Source organism: Rhipicephalus microplus, chromosome 2 (genome assembly GCF_043290135.1).
Source record: "Rhipicephalus microplus isolate Deutch F79 chromosome 2, USDA_Rmic, whole genome shotgun sequence".
NCBI classification, from domain to species: Eukaryota; Metazoa; Arthropoda; class Arachnida; order Ixodida; family Ixodidae; genus Rhipicephalus; species Rhipicephalus microplus.
Window position 1 is genome coordinate 52,026,944 of NC_134701.1, and position 18,984 is coordinate 52,045,927.

Sequence of the window (18,984 nt, forward strand, 5' to 3'; positions counted from 1 at the left end):
ATGACAGCATGTTTCATAGAATTAGCATGTTGCTTCAGGGTATTTGGAGCTGAATTGACAAACCAGTCGTTTGTACTGCATACTACATAGGTAATGCACACACACAAAAAAAGATCTGCTTGGGTGCACCTGATACAGGTGGATCAGTAGTTCCTACAGTCACTGAGTTACATATAACCAAGAAAGACAAATGTGATAAAAGGTTATTCACCTGTACTTTTGTCCTGCTACCACTCAAACATTGCTAAGGAGTGTCATTGTACTGTTTGTCTCCTAAAGTGACATGCTTTCTTGCAAATACCCACCCTGGTCACATGTCAATGTCTAAAACTTATGCTTGCTGAGGTTACCTGCTATGAACTTTCAGCTGTAGCTTTAAGCTTCACTCACTGAGCAAGCAGCATGATAGTACGATTTTGTGCATCTTGTCCACAAAACCATTTATTGTAACCAATCAGACAAATGGAAAAAAGCAAAGAAATGGTAGAGAAGGAAAGGCAGGGAGGTTAACCACACCAGCAAAGCCATTGGGGAACAGGAACATTGGAGAACTGGGACATTGAAAAGAGTGGAAAGAGAGATAATACATCCAAACATGCAGTGTGTTACATCTTTATCATGCTCGCGAGACATCGCTGGCACAGCTGCTTGTCCAAAGGAGTTTTTCTAAGAAACTTCAGCAGTTCCTTGGTCGCCGTCATGTTGGCTCAAGAATACCTTCAACCAATATTTGTCTATTGTAGATGAATGGGAAAATCACTAACTTCCGAGACTGAGCACAAAGTTCTGGCTCTGACTAGTGCTTCAACGCAAACAGAGTGTCATATTTATAAAGACTGCCAAATGGAGCGATCGCTTTTATGTTTCCATTGTGAGTCTTCTCACGTTTTTCTACTACTGATTGCCTCTAGACTCGATCCTGTAGTAGACACGTGTGCATTATTTCTGTCAGCACTGACACATGCCGTACAGGTTGCGCTTCTTTTTTTTATATACAAAGCAAGTAGTCATTCTTCTTGAGCAGTGTTCTGCCCTCCTGAAATCAGTCAGCTAACAGGAGGCTAATGATTTTAAATGTCCAAGATCAGTGAACACAATTTTTTGTCAATTTGCAGGTACATCCAGTATGCGGCGATGGTCTGAACAGGCCGTAAGTTGGCTCTGTAGAGTCGGCCATGGAGGCAACACCTTTGGGAAATGGTACGCACAATGTCTTCCCCCTTCTCTGCATTGTTCTGAGCATGACAAGAAAAACTTGTGCCAGCTAAGCTTATATTCGCTCATCGAAGACACTGAAGCAGTCCAACTGTCCACTTAAAATTTTTGTCCACAGTAGTTTTGATGCACCCAATGAGGAAGAAAAAAGGAATGCTGCATGCTGGAATGTGTCTTGGAACAGTGTGTTTCACTGTTGAATTAGCAACAGGGACATCGGCTTTGAAAAATAATTTGTTGTCTGTCTGAAACATGTGAAATCAGTGTAATCTGCATGTGGAAACTAGGCAGAAATTACATTGAAAAAGAAAAATGGTGCATGCATGGGAATGCCCCTTAATGATAGCAATGTTCTGACAACTGAGTTTAAACTATGGAACATGGCATGTGTCCTGCTGGGAGGGAGGGCGTTCAGCCAAATGTGTAGCCAAGTCCCCCCCCACCCAAATTTTTTTTTTGCCATGGCATAAAGAGTGAAAAATGACCATTTCAAGGGGGTGCCCTCCCTGAACTCATAGGGTGCCACCCCCTTCAAAAAAAAAAAAAAAACAAATTCTGGCTACGTGCCTGGGTTAAGCTTATAAGAGTACTTGTTGGGAGTACTTCAGTACTTATTTCGTAGAAGTGCCAGTGTCTGATCAAGCGAAATGTGCCAATCATGCTAAGACACTTTTACGCAACACGCATGCTTTCCTGAGGAACAACACCCCTCGTGCAAGCCAGTGTGTAAGATGCTTGTAACATGTTCACTAGGCTTGTGCGAATATTCGAACGAATAGTAGAGTATTCGAATATTGGAATGAATACTAGAGTATTCTAATTCACTTTGATTTGAATTTAAATAATTGAAAGTTTTAAAATATTTGTAACGAATGAATAGGTGTATATTAAACTACATGTAACCACTCGTAAAGGTTGTTTCACTGCAGAGTAGGGATGCTAAACCATGAAAACATTTAAAAAAAAAAATTTGCTTTGCCACGAAGCCTCCCTTCAAATTTAAAGGAGCCGTGCAACACTTTTTGAGCTTGGTCAGAAAACGCTGTTGATCGTTAGTAGAGGCTACCAAGAACACGCAAGCCAACATTTTCGCTCAGCACGCGCCGTGCAATTACCAATAAATTCTCAAAGTCAGCTAAATATTGCTCTCTTCTCTCGGCAAATGACACCACTAGCTCAAAACTCACTCTCCACAGCCATTGTATCAGGCATAGGCTAATTTAAGCATGGGGCGCTGACTTACTGTGGCCACTACTTGTCCACACGCATGTGCACAATTGCACTGAAAAGATGCGCATTCGAAAAAGAGAAAAAGTGCTCAAGGTCACGAGGCACGCATGACGCATTTTTCTTTCCCGTGTCGTTCCTCCCTACTTAGCTCGCAGCACTTTCATCGGGACGAAAAGAGAGAATGAAACTGCAGCGTGCGACAAGTCTTTGCTACTATGCTCGTATTGGACAAATTCTAAAAATATTTGCGGCAGTTAATTCGTGAGGCAATAAGCTTTTTTAGTGAATTCATTCCGTGGCTACTTGAAAAATTGTTGCAGGGCCTCTCTAAATGAACATATTACCTTCAAATTAATTCATCATTTTATTAAGCTTAAAAACTTGCTATGACGGCTTATATGTTCTAAGTATATTATATTTCAAAATGTTACATATTTTATGGGTCATCACTCGCATGATCCACTGAAAGTCAAATCCTGCTACTACTCAAAGTTGTTTTGATTTCTTTTGAATGAAAAAGAAAGGCCCTTGCATTGAGACTCTATTTTAATTTAAAGATATTGTGCAGGTTAGGTAATGATAAATATGCCCATTTTGATTATTTCATATGTACTATTCAAATTCGATTGGAAATTATTTAACCAAAATCACTATATTCTCTTCTAATTTGCTTGGAACCTAAAATTTACGATTCGCACAATAGTTTGCTATTTCATCTTGTGCATTTATACTGTTGTGTTCTCATGTTAGGCTACATATGGCGTGTTGTAGTATTGTGCTGGCAACATTGATATTGCCTTACAATGTTATGATGTTAGTAAAGGGCAACCACAGCAAGCGGCTGCATCAGTTTTGAGTTGCATTGATGGAGTGCCAGCGTGTCTTACTCGCGTGATATACTGGCGACGAGGATTGGATTGACGCTCGAATATTAGGTCTGATGGGCGCCGCCTCAAGAAGCTACATCCAGCCATTCTATCTATTCTGGCCAGCGTAATAGGAAGTCTATGCTCAAAGACTCGTAGTCTTTTTGGACGCCCATTGTATAACAGAAGCCGACAAGCAGAGGTCAACCTTCATGAGCCGATGTGGTTGACAACGTTCCAATCAGCCAAAGCGCTTGTGGCACTGTCACAGTTGTAGGACACAGCACTGTCAACAATACTGTCTGCCCTTCAAGATCGTCTTGCTTTGAAACCAGCCAAACTAGTCATGTGTTAAAATTTTAATCACTGCAATCAGGCGCCGGGGGAGTCTGCTGCTGGGTGCTTGGCAGGCTTATGCACCACTGCGCCACACTACAACTTCATGGCCCTCGACCTTGCTGTGCGTTACCATTTCGTATTTGGCCTTTACGATGAAAGGTAAAGAAACGACTGGTAGCAAACAAGGAGCTCACTTGGCCAGTGCCATGGACAAGGCTATTGCAGCAGAGGCTGTGGATCGAAAGGCTGACTCTCTGCCACGGACTGCCATTGCAGCGATGCGAATGAAACCAGTGCACCAAGGAATGATTGAGAAAAGGTCGAAGGGCACAACGCCATGAAGGAGTTTACAGAACATCCTCCTCACAAAAGTAGTTCGCAAAACTGGACTTGACGTACCAGCAACTGCCGATGACTGAGGAAGCTGGGAACGCACAAACTGTTGTGACGCACAGGGGGGCATTGCACGACTGAAGACAGCAGTTCGGGGTGAGTGTCACAACAGGCATTTTTCAAAATCTGATAGAAACCCTGTTGCGTAGCATATACCAGGCGCCAATTTGTATTTTGATAACATCCTCATTGCGGGTGTTCCACATGAAGAGCTGGCTCACCATTTTTTAAATGTCTCAGCTCTTGGGCAGTTTAAAGAAATTGGTCTGAAAGTCAACAAGGACAAGTGTAATCTCGGGGCAGATTGGGTGAAATTTTTCAGATCCCCTATCGATGATGAAGGGGTCCAGCCAACGCCCAGCAAGATGCTAGCAATTATTGACACACCTCATCGCATAAAGAAAGTCAAACTGCTGGCTTGTAAACTTTTACCATGCATTCTTTCCACGCAAGGCAACAATTGCCAAGCAGTTACATGGTTTGCTGGACAAGCCTGCAACTTGTGGCTAGGCTCAAGAGCAACAGGATGCATTTGCCGGCGTGAAACAACTCCTAGGCATCTAGCCAAGTAGTACTTACACGTTTTGATGAAAAGAAATCGGTGATCTTTGCTGTGATGCATCTCCGTATGGTATTGGAGCCGTGCTCAGCCATGGGAACCAAAGCTCCGATCCTCATGAACTTTGTCCTCATGAAACGATCCGCCTTTTACTCATGAACTTTGTCTTCTGCAGAGAGAACTATGCCCAAATCAACAAAGAGGCACTCGATATTGTGGCAAGTGTGAAGAAGTTTCTCGATTACGTGTACAGCTCCCTGTTTCGGATTCACAAGGTTCATAAGACACTGCTTGGGTTGTTCATTCCCAACTGCCAGACGACACAAGTGTTGTCGCCACCGAAGCTGCATTGGTCCATTTTTTAAGTTCGCTACCAGTATTCCCTGCACACCGATGGAGAGATGGCAGCTGGTTCACGTGGATGGCCTCAGCATGTTGCCTTTACCACAACTGCACCAGGATGACCCTGAGCCGGCAGAGGTTGTTTTGCTGCTGAACACGATTCTTGAGCCCTTGCTCCATGCAGCGGTTAGAGCCACCTGTGCTGCAAAAGATCGCACCCTTTCCATTGTGCTGAGTTAGGCGAGGAAAGGCTGGCTGAGAGACCATGTGAGCACCTAATTCGTGCCATTCATTTCATGGCAACATGAGCCATCAATTCACAAAGCATGTCTGCTGTGGGGCGATAGGGTGGTTGTGCCTGAAAAGTTGCGTCTCTATGTACTTGAAACTTTGTGAGCCGGACACTCGGGAATTGTCAGGATGAAGGCATTAGCTTGGAGTTACGTGTCGTGGCCTGGAATGGATGCTGCCATAGTAGAATGGGTCTGCCACTGTGAGGCGTCCCAGATGTGGCCGGGGCGCCCCGCCACGGTGGTATAGTGGCTAACGTACTCGGCTGCTGACCCGCAGGTCCCGGCATCGAATTCCGGCTGCGGTGGCTCCATTTTCAATGGAAGCGGAAATGTTATAGGCCTGTGTGCTCAGATTTGGGTGCACATTAAAAAACCCTAGGTGGTCGAAATTGCCAGAGCCCTCCACTACGGCGTCTCTCATAATCATATGGTGGTTCTGGCACGTTAAACCCCACATATCAATCAATCAATGTGGCCAGAGATGCTCTAAGGGCCAGTCCATTATTAGGAGCTAGGCTACACGGGTTACATGTCCTCAGCTGAAAATTGATCTCGCTGGGTCGTTTGAAGGTCAGATCTGCCTGATGGTGGCTGATTCGTATTCAGGATAGCTCGAGGTCAATAGGTTGTCATCCATAATGTCGCTCACAGGGTTTACATCCTACGAAGGCTGTTTGCAATGCACAGACTGTTTGGTATGGTTGTCTCAGATAACGGGGCACAGTTCACATCCCTTGAATTCAAAAATGTTCCTAAAACAAATATGATTCATCGGGTTACATCAGCACCCTTCCGCCCCTTTATAATGGAGAGACTGAGAGAATGGTGTGTACGATGAAAAAAAGCCCTGTCTTAGATTATCAACAGAAACTGGGAGAGGAGACTGGCAGACTTGTTGCGGCAGCAGCACATAACCCCACACACAGCCATAGGTCATTGACAGGCCAAACTGTTGATGGGCCATTTGTTGTCAACTATGCTGGACTGGCAGCATCTGGACTGGGCTCCAGATGTATAGTTCCGGTGAACAGAACCTGTGCCTATTCCGCAGACGTTCCAGCCAGAAGATCTTTTCTTCACTCGTAACTACAGTCAGGGTCCACGATAGACTGCAGCAGTTATAACGAGAGTTACAGGGCTAGTGTCATATGAGGCCATGTTACTGGATGGCTGGGTATTTCCACCATGTGGACCCGCTCCAACGTCAGAGTAGGATGCCTACCTGGATATAGGAAGCAGAAGTGGTATAACTAGAAGGTGAGCCTGCAGAGCCCCCCGCAACCAATGGGCATAGTCGCGGAAATTCGGAAACCTTGCTAATGGTAGAACAGTATTAATTTGGCTGGATGTCTTTCATTGTGAGGTTACACGAGAGAGAATAAAACATTTATTACTAGCTTACATGAAGGCATATGCTACAGTTGAGTGGACAAATGCATTAGTAATTGATACTGTGGTTGCTTGAGTGTGTGTGTCCTGTTTTACAAAAGCGCAGTATCACAGCTTACCGACAATTATTGTGGTTTTCTTGAGCATGTGGACCTACACTTGGTTGGTTGGTTAAGGTGTTTTATACAGGTAAGGCAGCTGCTGTTTTTTACTATTGATGTGCCGTAGTTTTGTGTGCTTTAAATAGTTATGTTTATTTGCCTGAGCATGATTTCTATATTTACTCCCACAGATGCCTCAAGCCACCTCGACTGTTTGTATCAAGTGAATGTAACAATGCATGCAAGGTGACATCACTGTTGCTCAGCAGTCACTTCAAGCAGGGCAGTCCTGCATTCATGATTGGTCAATGGTGATGAATGCCTACTGTTGTGAATGAAAGTGATTTGGTAGCTGTGTGCTCAACCTACTGCTGCTGGATTCTGATGTCACAAGACACGATCCATTCAAGTTCCTGCGCTCCATTCTCCAAACTGTGCGAGGCCTGTCTTCTGTCAACAGTGTGCTCTGTAGCGTGTGCGTGTGTGTATATGCGCACATAAGACGTTTCATGTGCACCCATCACAGGGCAACCTGCAACGTTGTTTCTGGGTGTATTTGTTGTTAAAAGGCTCACTGTCGCATTTGTAACTTTTCAGGTGAGCTATAGTTTTCAACTAGTTTTTTTTCACTGTGCACACATGAAAGTGAGACATCATGAGCAGCTTAGTCTGTCTGTTCGTGGGAAGTTTTGCAGGACACAGGCTCATGGAAGCTATGCAAGTGGGCCAGCATGGCGTGTTTTGTAAACAAGGGTTAAGAATGCATGCTATTGGTGACTGGTGGGTTCTCGCAGGTAAGTGAGGCATGTAAGCTTGCTGTTCTGTTTGGCCCTCGAAATGTGAACGGTGCCTGTATTGCTTTGCCCGTCACATACAATTCTTGCTATCGCCACGTTGACCGCTGTGCCAAGTTGCACTTCTATTTTTGCTTGTGTGTGTGAACATTTGTTTGTAGTGGTGTTGGATTCACAAATGCATTGACAGAATTGCCATTTATTTTTTTTACATCTATTGGCTCTTTTTTTCATCAAGCACATTTAAAGTGAAGTTTTATTCAATCTTCAAATATTTTTATTTGATGTAATTATTATAAGCGTGTATTTGAGATATTTTGATTTTGGCTGAGAAATCTTGCATTTACTGCATTGTATGAAAAACACTGTGTCAGGTGGTTATTAAGACAAAGTTGTATTGAAAATTTAAAACACTGGTGGTATATTGAATATGAATTATAAGTGTTACTCTGTTACATTTTGTTGTCGGCCAAAAAAAGTGTGTTTATTGCGTTATATTCAATAATGCATCATATGCATGCTCACAATGTGAAGTATTGACTGTGTTGGGTGAATGAAAGGCTCTGCAGCTGCAGATCAATAATTATGGAAACTGTCGGCATTGTCTGTCGAAGAACATGTTTCGCATGAAGCGGTAGTGGCTTTCGTGTTGTGGGCTCTGGACTGCCACGGCGACCTATAATGTGGAAGATCAGGAGGGAGGACACTTTTTTTAATGGTATTTAGAGAAAGCCCATATAGTAAGTAAATGAATGAATAATAATAGTCCTGTGAAGGAATGCAAGTTGAGGGCAATTGCATTAAGCATTACTGATTTTGTGAGAAGAGCTTTCCATGCACATTGAGAAGTTTTAACCGCCTATCATGGCATTTCGTTCAATGCACCAACGAAAGACCACTTTATCTCATACTGTATTACAAATACCCGGGAAAAGTGTGCCTGATGCAAGGTTTAAGTATCCTTTTTTTATTATTACTTTAGCCTTTCTTTTCTTTGACTCAGATGACTGCAGTCTATCAATACGTTATCTTTAAAATTAAGGTAAGTAGGTTGAGCAGGTATTTATTTACCTAGAAGGCTGTCCTTTTTTTTCTTTATTGGGAAGAGTTATTAGCAGCATTTGGTATTGCTTCACAGCTATATGAAAGCAATCCAGCTGACTTGTTATGTGGATAGCAAATACATGTTTAGGATGTTTATTTAGGAGAAATCTTCATTCTGGATATTTTTTTTTACATACTCTGTATTTTTCATAGCTAGGATTTGTATAAAGGGAACAATATTATAGAGCGTCGCTTGTTGCAGCTACCTAGGCATGTGTTCATGACCAGCGTTATATACATTCCATATTTTTAATTTCCAGCTTCATTGTATTTTGCTTGAGCTCCTTGAGCAACGTCTTGAAATGCCATGACGTTTTCTGCATCGTAGTCTTCATCTGATTTTTTTTTTTTTTTTCATTATGTTGGGCAGGAACATTTTCTCACACTCACAGAAATATTCAGGCTAATGTGAATGGAGAGGAGAGGGGGGACATTCCATTTGCATGCAGAAAGAATAGTAGAGGGCAATTGTAACCTGCATGCAAATCTTGTGTAGTTTCCGCCAGTGAATCTCATGTCGTGCCTCTCTTCCTGTCTCGATTGCCGAGCAGTAGATGGTGAATGCTGTGGTAACCATTCAATGCCATCCAGTACCATCCTTGCCACTGTCAGTGGTATAAGAACAGTGTTCGCTTATAACACTTGATGAGCATTGTTGACAAGAGGCAAATATTAAGCACTGCCATTGCTTTTCTCGGCAATGAATATACTGAAAAGGGGCTGAATTCTTGTGCAGCTCAACACTATGTTGCTTAGTGTCAAGCTAGCGAAATATATACTGTCGTTTCAGCCACGTTACTTGCGCTCTTGCACGAAATTCTTTGAGCAGTAATTCTGCTTTAGTAGAGTCCTCATGTTGAGGTAAGCACCCATTGCAGAGTTGCTATAAAAGGCACAATGCTTCAAAAACATGGCACCAAATAACTCCCTCACAGTACTGCCACTATACGGATACTTACATGAGAATCGCTGACAGAAAAGCTCAAAAAAAAAGGTCTGACTCATACCAGGAAGTTCTAATTGGAGCTCTTCTTTCTTCAAATTAGTGTAGTTCTGCTAACCGATTACTGCAGTCCCTAGTGACAGTGTAAACTGTTCAAGGGACCCTTCAACTTCTTGTTACACATGCTGTTATTACACAATAGGAAATGTTGGTAGCTTGAAAATATACTTTGTTGGCTTGTCCAAGAGGACACGACGATAGCCATTGCTTGGACAGTGACTTCAAGAATGACAACATCGGTCACCAGGTATCTTAACTGGGCACAAAATGTACAAGTCTTGCTCACTTTCTGCCATTTCAGATGCTGTGCCGCCAATGTGTGCTTTCAGTGTATGTATAACTTGCCTTCCCTCTTGCCTTCGAAGCAAGATTGTGCTGTTGCAAGCGAGTTGCTTCAAAGTCATGTGGATGTCAGCATATTCGGAATGTTTTGCATTCACTCACTGCACCACAAACTTGGATGAAATTGGTGACAGAAATTTCATTCTAGCAGTAAGCATGATTGCCTGTATGTTAAATGAAGGGTAAAGAAAGTTTGGGCATGAGTATGGCAGCCAGTATGTTGGTGTCAAGCCTAACTTGCACAACTCTCTTCTCTGGGAACAAGTGAAGCCATCGTAATCTTGCCACTGTGAGTGCTATAAGAACAGTGCTCGCTTATAACACTTGATGAGCATTGTTGACAAGAGGCAATTATTAAGCACTGCCATTGCTTTTCTCTGCAATGCTAGAGCTGGGCATAGTAAGAACCACTTGTACCTCGCATCTCTATGTATTTTTACTATGCTGGCATAGTAATATTTCGCACAACTGATGACAGCGCAGAGTTGTCTAGTGACTTTCTAGAACTATTGATGTTATTTGTGGACACTATTCTTCTCAGTCACTGTGACCACTGCCTCGGCATGAATCATGCATAGAGTAACACTATATTTACTGTTGAACGAGCACACTGATATCTTATCCTTTTTTATTTATGGGGAGACATACTGCCGTACACGAATGCACATCTATATTTATCACTTTGCATTGCATGTGAGTCATTTGGTTCTGTGAGGCATGAACCAAATGAGCAAGAACCAAATGTGAGGCATTTGGTTCTTGCTGGGAAATCCGGGCCTACCGCTGTGTTATGCTTTGTCTGTTTGATGAATGTCGCTCAAAAGAATGATCAGCTGCTCAGCTTTGTGACAGGTTACAATGATGTGATGCTGGAGTGTATCTTGCCTTATGATGTCATCATTGTTTTCTTTTTCACGTGCTTAACTTATTCTTGTAAAGAAGTTTTTTTTCTCATTTTCCCAGCAAAGTTGCTGCAGCTGAGCTTTCCTGTTTTCTTGAATGAATCTAAGTTTAGATAGACTCTCCTCAAAAATGAAGTCCGCTTACCATACCTTTGTTGTCGGGATGTCCTTACATATGCTAAGTAGCATTGTTACTGATTAGGTAACTGTGCTGTTGGTCTTACGAAGATTGATCCATCCTTTGTCTTTTCAACTCTCTTTCTTGAGTCCTCTTTAGCCATGAACGGTTGGGGTCCGTGGCATTTCTGTGGCACCTGACATATCCTGCTTGTAGCTCTAAATGTGTCTACAATTTATGTTGGCGAGGAATGCAATGCCATTTGTTACAATTAAACTACTGACCAGTGACTGCCTTGTTTTAGGGGCAAAGCTCCTTATGGCGTCACCCGTTCGTCCCGTTATCGTTTGTAACCACCGGTGGGCGAAGCTCCCTAAGCTGTAGTTCTTGAAATGTCCACCAGATGGCAGTACTTGTATATAATTAATACATAATGAAAAGATGCGAGATAATGGTACTTTGAGTGTTCACTAGACGGACGGACGTACAGACAGACAGATGCACGTACGGATAGGTCGATCCACGGCTGGACGGATAGATGCACGAACCAATGGCCGGCTGCTTCGCCCCACTCACCATCATTCACTCCGTGGATATGCTGTAATTTTTTTCTGATTACCATCACTTGGTGCATCTTCCTGTTGGGTTTATAGTGGTAACAGTCTGCAGAGTGCACCATTCTCATTCAAAGCTATTGAAATGCCTTTGAGACATTGAATTTTACATATTTAATATGTGTGTGCATGCATGTATTCTTTTTTCTCACTCGACGCAGCTGTAAAACGCACAAAGCTCCATTTGATGCTTCTGGTTCCTCAAGTTTCCGTCATCACATACTTCTCCAGTGCAAGCAAAGCAACGTATTGTGTGAGTTATATCTGCAAGCAAGCCTCTCAGTTTTTTGCTCGTTAGAAATTTTATGGTTTCCTCTTCGATCCAGAAAGAACACTTTTTTTATTGCTTGGTGAACTCGCACGCTCTTCTAATGTGCTCTACTAATTGTATAGTGCACCCTGCCGTGTTCATCATTGAGCAAGGAGTGCCTCAGGCTTTCCAAAAGTGCATGGATACACAAAGTATGCATATGATCTTCATCACTGCAACTGTCCTTTTCTAGAATCTTGAATGTATGTCGCTTCGTACAGAGTTTAACAGAAGAGCCTCTGCACATGTTCAGTAATGCCACAATTTGAACTGTTTCTGCTGATTGGCTGTTACTGTTGAGGGTTTTTTTTTTCTCAGCTGCACAACTCTCAGTGTGTCCTTCTTCTTGCTATAGATGTGACAACTGAGCTGTTCACTCACTATTGCTGGAGTGTTGGAGTGTGCTGGAACTGTTGTGCAACGTGATCATGTCTTGCTGCCTGGTGCATTTTGCGTCAACAGTAGCGATGGCGCTGCAGTCGCTACGTACTGAAGGTGTGCTGCACTGTGGGCAAGAACTGCTGGACATGTTGGTGGCACCCGGCTAACCTAGACCTGCTGCTGATGCAGCTTTCATTGCTTGTCTGCCTGTATCAAGCCTAGGTTTTGTCGTACGTCATAAGCCGTGATGAATGAAACTTCAATGCTTTTAATGGATGCTTGCAGGGGTGGTGCCAGGATTGTTATTTTGGTGGTGAGGGGGGCACCCACAATAAATGTGTTCCTTCTGAGAAGGCTAGGAGGTGGAGAATTGAGATGCTGTGTTTTGGCTGTTTGCTCCAGAGGTGCTCCAGCCCACCTGCTGGTACCGCCCCATTATGCTTGCTTTATATATGCTTTTGAGAGAAACCACAAATAATTCTAGTGGCCGAAGCGATTGCTGGAAGGCGCACAAAACATTAAATTTTAAACGGGCTGATTGCAACAGTGAATATTCACGACTTCGGTGTAAGTGAGCCAAACTTATTGCTGGGCTAGGGATAGGGAGTACATTCCTCCTCCAATAAACTAGACCATGACCGACCGCCTCAAGAGAGATACAGAAAAAACAGAAGGTGTGTGCCTTATTCTAATTTATTTTGTCTTAATTCTTTGCGCTGGTTTGATTTAGTGTCTAGTTTATTCATAATTGAGCTCTTTTATTGGAATGGATCTGCCCTCATAAATCTGTGTGCTGTTATGTTATCCTGCCGAAAGCATGGTGAAAAATATAGTCAGGAAAACTGGCTATATTGAATTTAGGCAGAATAATGAATGATTTAGGTATTGACATCAGCGCATTTTAATATACTTGCGATAAGCCCAGATGCATGAAGTTCATGCCTCGAAGGTGAACATGCACTTTTGGTTCGGCTCCTTGGCTCGGCTTCTTGGTATATTAAGGGCTCAGAGGTCGCATAACCGATACACTCTAACAGTGGAAGCTCGCCATTGAAAGTAGATAGACTTTCGGTCCACATCAAAGAAACAGCGCAAAACTGGCACCATAGAATTGGGTGGTCCCTAATATGAATGCAGTGATGTAGTTATTTGTGCTTAGGTTAGCCATGAAGCAATCGAGCGCATTGAGGCTTACTGTGTAAGCATCAATGATCTGAATATCCTAAGAACTGCCAGCAAAAGGATTGTAAGCTTTCTTTGCTGGTTTGCTGCTTTTTCGCTCTTCATAGTTCGTTCGCAGACAATTAAGGTGTAGCATGGATCAAAGTGTTGTTTGCAAACCGCATAGCATTCAGTGATCATTCTGTGCGAAATCTAATTGCCACCATTTTTGTTGTTATGTGTGCAAATCAGCACAAGTTACTGAAGGAGACAGCCAGAAGAGAGGACACAGGGTGCTGACAGGCTTTTCAAACAAGGAATGCCTTGGCGCAATTTTTGCATGCCTACATATATATTCACTTGTGCACCATCGTGCATAGCAAGCATTGAGACACTGATTAAAGCTCAGTAATACATTAAAAGCACTCAAAACGTGCATTTACATGCTTTTGTAGATAACGAAGCACGTGTGCCCTATGCAGACGCTGTCGACAGCTTCAGTACAGATTACAGCGCCGCTGCTACTTTCACCCGTCGGAGCATCACCCGAGATGCGGCACACCCGCTTTTTTCATTGCAATGTCTTCTTCTAGTACAGTGTACTATGACTGTGAGGTGAAAAGTGCTAGCGCTGCTGGTCCTGCTACCTTATTGCTTCTTTGTCTAATGTTGCCTAATCCAATAAATGGTTGTGAAACTTATCATTTCTTGAAAGACCATGGCATGGCACAAGCTTAAAAGTAGAGGACCTAGATGACACAGAAAAAGTGCAAACTCACAGCTGAGTTCTGTCTCATCATTGCTCTTCTCGATTTTTAAACTGCCGCAACGTCTTTCTAGGAATGATGCACCAACTTGCCCAACATGGCGTACTGAGACTGATCGACCTATTAATGGCTCATTCAGGCTTAGCTTTTGCCCAGAGTATGTCTTTCACAGTGCACACAGTTTTGTACATTCACTTACAACAGTTTTGTACAACAGTTCCCCTTTTATTTAGAAAAACCAGGCAACCGTGATATGCAGCTATGAAGAATGAACACGTATGAAATGTGTGATACTGGAATAGTAGTATAATTGTTCTCTGTATTGGCAAAATAGATGTTTCGTTCCAATATGGTTTTGTTTGGTTGTGTTCCAACTATACAATGCAAATTGCAACAGACTTCACATCGTAACATTGAAACATAACTTGGCTCATTCGCTTCTACTGCAATGAACATTTGTTGAGTGAGCAGTATACGCATTTACACCTCGCAGTGTATGAAGCAGGCAACCAAAAGCTTATGGGTGTCATCAAAAGGCGATACGAGTGCAACATTTGGGTATGAATAATGAGCCTATGTTTTGCTGAAATATGTGCTGTCCCTGTTAATATATTGTAACTTGCATGAAAGTTCATGCCACAATTAAAAAGTGAAGCTCAGTGTATTCCTCTTATTTGTTTAATATACTCCACCTAGAAATTTCCTCTAGTTTTAGAAATTATGTGGGTTGTGTTTCCTCTATCTGTCAAGGAGCTTTGTCTTAGTGTGAAACCAAGAACAAACAAGTCATTTTTCTGAAACTGGAATTGCATTACGCTAGTCAGGAACTTGTAGACCATGCTATAATGACGATTTGACTGATGATGATGCTGATACTTATATTACATTGCTCACTGCACTCACGTCAGTGCCATGAAAGAGTACTGAACTGTGTGTTCATCTCATAGTCTCTTAAATAGTAGCTTTTAGTATTTTGTTTTCTTTACCAGCATTAAGTACTAATTTTAGCTTCTTTGCTTGCGACGTAGAAGTTATTATTGGTTGCAGAACATTGTTCACCTGTCAGTGCCTGAGCCGACTCTGCATGCCAAGATTTTTGACAGAAGCAGTGTGCCGAAAAAAATTTTGTTTTTGCACTTTTTGCTTCGCTTGAAGTAAAGAAGACAAATTTCTAGTTCGCTTGGGCCAAAGTTTCAGTAAGCTTACTATTGTCATTGCACCTGTGCAGCTGAACTGCCTACAACATGCTTCTCCCCGCCGCGGTGGTCTAGTGGCTAAGGTACTCGGCTGCTGACCCGCAGGTCGCGGGTTCGATTCCCGGCTGCGGCGGCTGCATTTCCGATGGAGGCGGAAATGTTGTAGGCCCGTGTGCTCAGATTTGGGCGCACGTTAAAGAACCCCAGGTGGTCGAAATTTCCGGAGCCCTCCACTACGGCGTCTCTCATAATCATATGGTGGTTTTGGGACGTTAAACCCCACAAATCAATTACAACATGCTTCTGCATTATACTGGCAAATGCCTGTCTTTTATGGCGATTTCAAGTGTAACTGATCCATGTGTGTGTCAGAAAATTTGCATTTATGTGGGAGCATGTTAGTCCATGGTTAGCAACATTTGTAGAACAGAATGTCTGAGTGTAAAGATTAACAATGCATAAGTTAGAGACAACTTCGGCGCGTTTTCTGCTACACTGCTAGTGTGTGCCAGCATCGCAAGGCAAAATTTCTTGCACCCTCGCCCAGTGCAATGTTATGAATGTGACTGTAATATCACATTTGAAAGTTACTTCCTGGCATATCGCATTCTTTTTGAAAGACTTTACATATCCTGCTAGAATGTCATAGTGTTTAGTTTACGGAAGGAAATGGTAAATCGTACCTCACCATAGTGTACATGGTGACGTGTGCATTTGCACTTTCTATCTGCTCATCACCACAAGGAGTAGTGGCTACAGGTACACATGCTTGCACCCAGCACTGATGTATCCTGCGGTTGGGATCAAACAAGCTGTTTGCATTTCGGCTCTCACCGCTTTGCAAAATGGAAATGAAAGGGCAGCATCTGTGTTTTCATTTGGCTCGTGCTGTACAGGGACATTCATCACTACCCGATAACATTTAGTCTTCGGTATGTTAAAGGAAATGCCATACTAGTCAACTAAAGGCAGTATGAGAGAAAAGTTTTTGCAAATTAGCATAATAAATGGGATTTTAGGTCAATCAGAATTGTATGCACAAGAAAAATGCAGTCTGGAGGCTCTCATGCCATTTTTAGTAAGCTGTGAAATGCTTATTATAAATGTTTTCTTTGACTGTGACCCATGCTGTGCATATGACATGGCGAGGCTTGTATTTGCTTCTTTACAGTGGTGTGTTCACTGACAACCCTAATGGTTGATCAACTGCCTTGTCTGCTAGCCCGTATATTTTGTTGTGAATGGAACTTGGGCTAGATATGTGGTGGTGGTAGTAGTAGTAGTACGCAAAACTACACCTTGTATGCAGATGTATATCTTCTTGTTGAAGTTGTCATGTTTCTGTGACTGACAGCAAACAATTCAAAATGTACACACCTTTCTGGACCACTTTTATGCTTTCCAAATGCTTCGCATGATAATGTGTGAGTCACGTGCTGACGTTCACATGTTGACCTTCTTCACATGTTGGTACAATACTTATTTTTTTACTATGCATTGAGGGAAAGCCTAGTACTATTCTTGTTGGGCTCATATATTGCTTGTATACTAAGTGTGCGTTCTTTCCTTGAAAATCAAGTCACTGTCAGAAAAATGATTGTGTACAAAGGAGTATACTGAGCAAAAAATAATAATGTAGTGTCATTGATTTGTTTCAAATTTAGAATTTTTGCAGTTTTCATATGACATCTGAATTTCCTGCCATCATGTAGTGAATTACACTGAACACTATCTATTTTTTACAACATCGATTTATTGAAGACATCCTGTTTTGTATATTCGTTGTCAACTTGAATTGAACATTCCAATTCATATGATGATAGAGCTTGCATCTGTTTTGGGTGTATGGCTTTTGATATGTTATTATGCCTTTGTATGCTTCATGAGCGTCTTGTGGTAGGCAAACATGTGAGGGAGTTTTAGAAAGAAGATTTATGAAAGACAGAGGTGTCGTATTTTTGATATAGCTTTCAAGGGGTATCTGGCCTATTGTTTAGCTTAAGTATAGTTTGCATAACAATATCATAAGTAGAGCTTGCTTCTTTGAAACATTTATTATATGCGTGCCATTTTCCAGGGAATATGAGGCTATGCAGAAAGACAGAAGGCGAATGTTCCTGAAACATATCCCGGGGCTCTTGACAAGGTTTCGCACGTCAGTGAAAAGTACAATGCTTCTGAAGTTGAGGTCGCTAAGTGAGTGTGGCACGTCAACACATAGATTACTTTTTTCATGACAAGGGCACACGGATTCAGTGCCACTCATGCCTCCATATATGCATTTTCTTTCTCACAGCGACTGCAGGTATACCCAGTGACGAATACCCTGTGCAAAGTTATCAAGTACAAATTGCTCCTTTCTTCTTCATATGAATATAGTAGATATATACATACCATATATTATATATATACATATATATGAAGATTATGCACTCACGTAAATGCATATCTATATGGCTGTTGAAATGAGATAAGAATTGAAGTTGTCACTAACTGTTCATGTGTTTGGTATAAATGTGTATATGTATATATACATAAATATAATTAGAATGTGATGCTGTATTCAAGGAAATGGCAAGGGCTAAATAAATATTGTCTGTAGATGCCTGTTTCTTTTTCTGTTTCTTTTCTGGTCTTCTGAATGTCACCAAAAATCTTGGTAACAACTTACATTTTAGACCAAGCTGGGTAAGGGTTCTAGTCCATTTGGCAAAATGAATACCATGGGTACGGTGCAATGTACACATATTTTGTGTATTTCAACAATGACACATACAAACCAAGATTTAACTGGCCCCCATGACAGTCCTCTTAAAGCACAGCATTAACTGCAGAAACTCTCAGCAAGCCAAAAGATGTATCCGATTCTCCTTTAGTTTTTGTGTTTTCTATTGTTTCCACATAAATCCCAAACGGGACATTTTAGTGGCTCTCGAGAGGAAGCAGAATTAGAAATACATCTACCAAACTTTCACCAGTGGGGACTTTTGTGACTTTCCTCCGCACCGGTTTGCGGTGGACTATGTTGAGGCTCTGCTAAGCTTAACACGCTGAAGGCTCACAGTGCAGCGGTGCTGCAGTAGGCGAAATGTGGTGCTATGGCCTCCTGTCCTGGTGTAGTGATTGTTGAAGGCATTAACCTGGCAGAAGCGGAGTGTTCAGGATGGGCAAAAAGAAGTGTGGGTTGGACGAGCCAAGGATGCCGGGGCCCAATGTGAAGAAAAAAATGCGGAAATAGCAGCCGCCCAACGGGGGCCCTTCGGAACGCGTTGAATTAGGCGTATAGTGGACGCCTCGAGGTTCCTTCGAAGGAGCAATTGAGGATCATAGTCGGACCTCGCGGGGAGCTGGACGTGACAACGTCGGGTCTGATACAACGTTACACTTGCAGGGGTGTTAGCCATATATGGCTGTGGCCCTGATGCCGAAACAAATACAACACAGCATGTCCAGGCTGGCCAATAGCGTCTCCAGAACATTCTAGTTATTTATACACAGTTATTTGGCATATGAAGGCAAAACGCGCCTATGCCAGGATCCAGAGAATTCACACGACAAAAAGGCC

At 42.5% G+C, this 18,984-nt stretch overlaps 1 protein-coding gene across 3 annotated transcripts in view; it reads left to right on the plus strand.

Annotated features, from left to right (window-relative positions):
• Positions 1-18,022, plus strand: part of Tsp5D (Tetraspanin 5D) — a 130,012-nt gene extending 111,990 nt beyond the window's left edge. For all 3 annotated transcript variants that reach the window (XM_037422167.2, XM_075886461.1, XM_075886462.1), the window contains 2 exons: positions 1,116-1,200; positions 6,919-18,022. In XM_037422167.2, the coding sequence (XP_037278064.1) occupies positions 1,116-1,143 (28 nt within the window). In that variant the 3' untranslated portion in view covers positions 1,144-1,200; positions 6,919-18,022. The remainder of the gene's footprint in view (positions 1-1,115; positions 1,201-6,918) is intronic.
• The last annotated feature ends 962 nt before the right edge of the window (positions 18,023-18,984 follow it).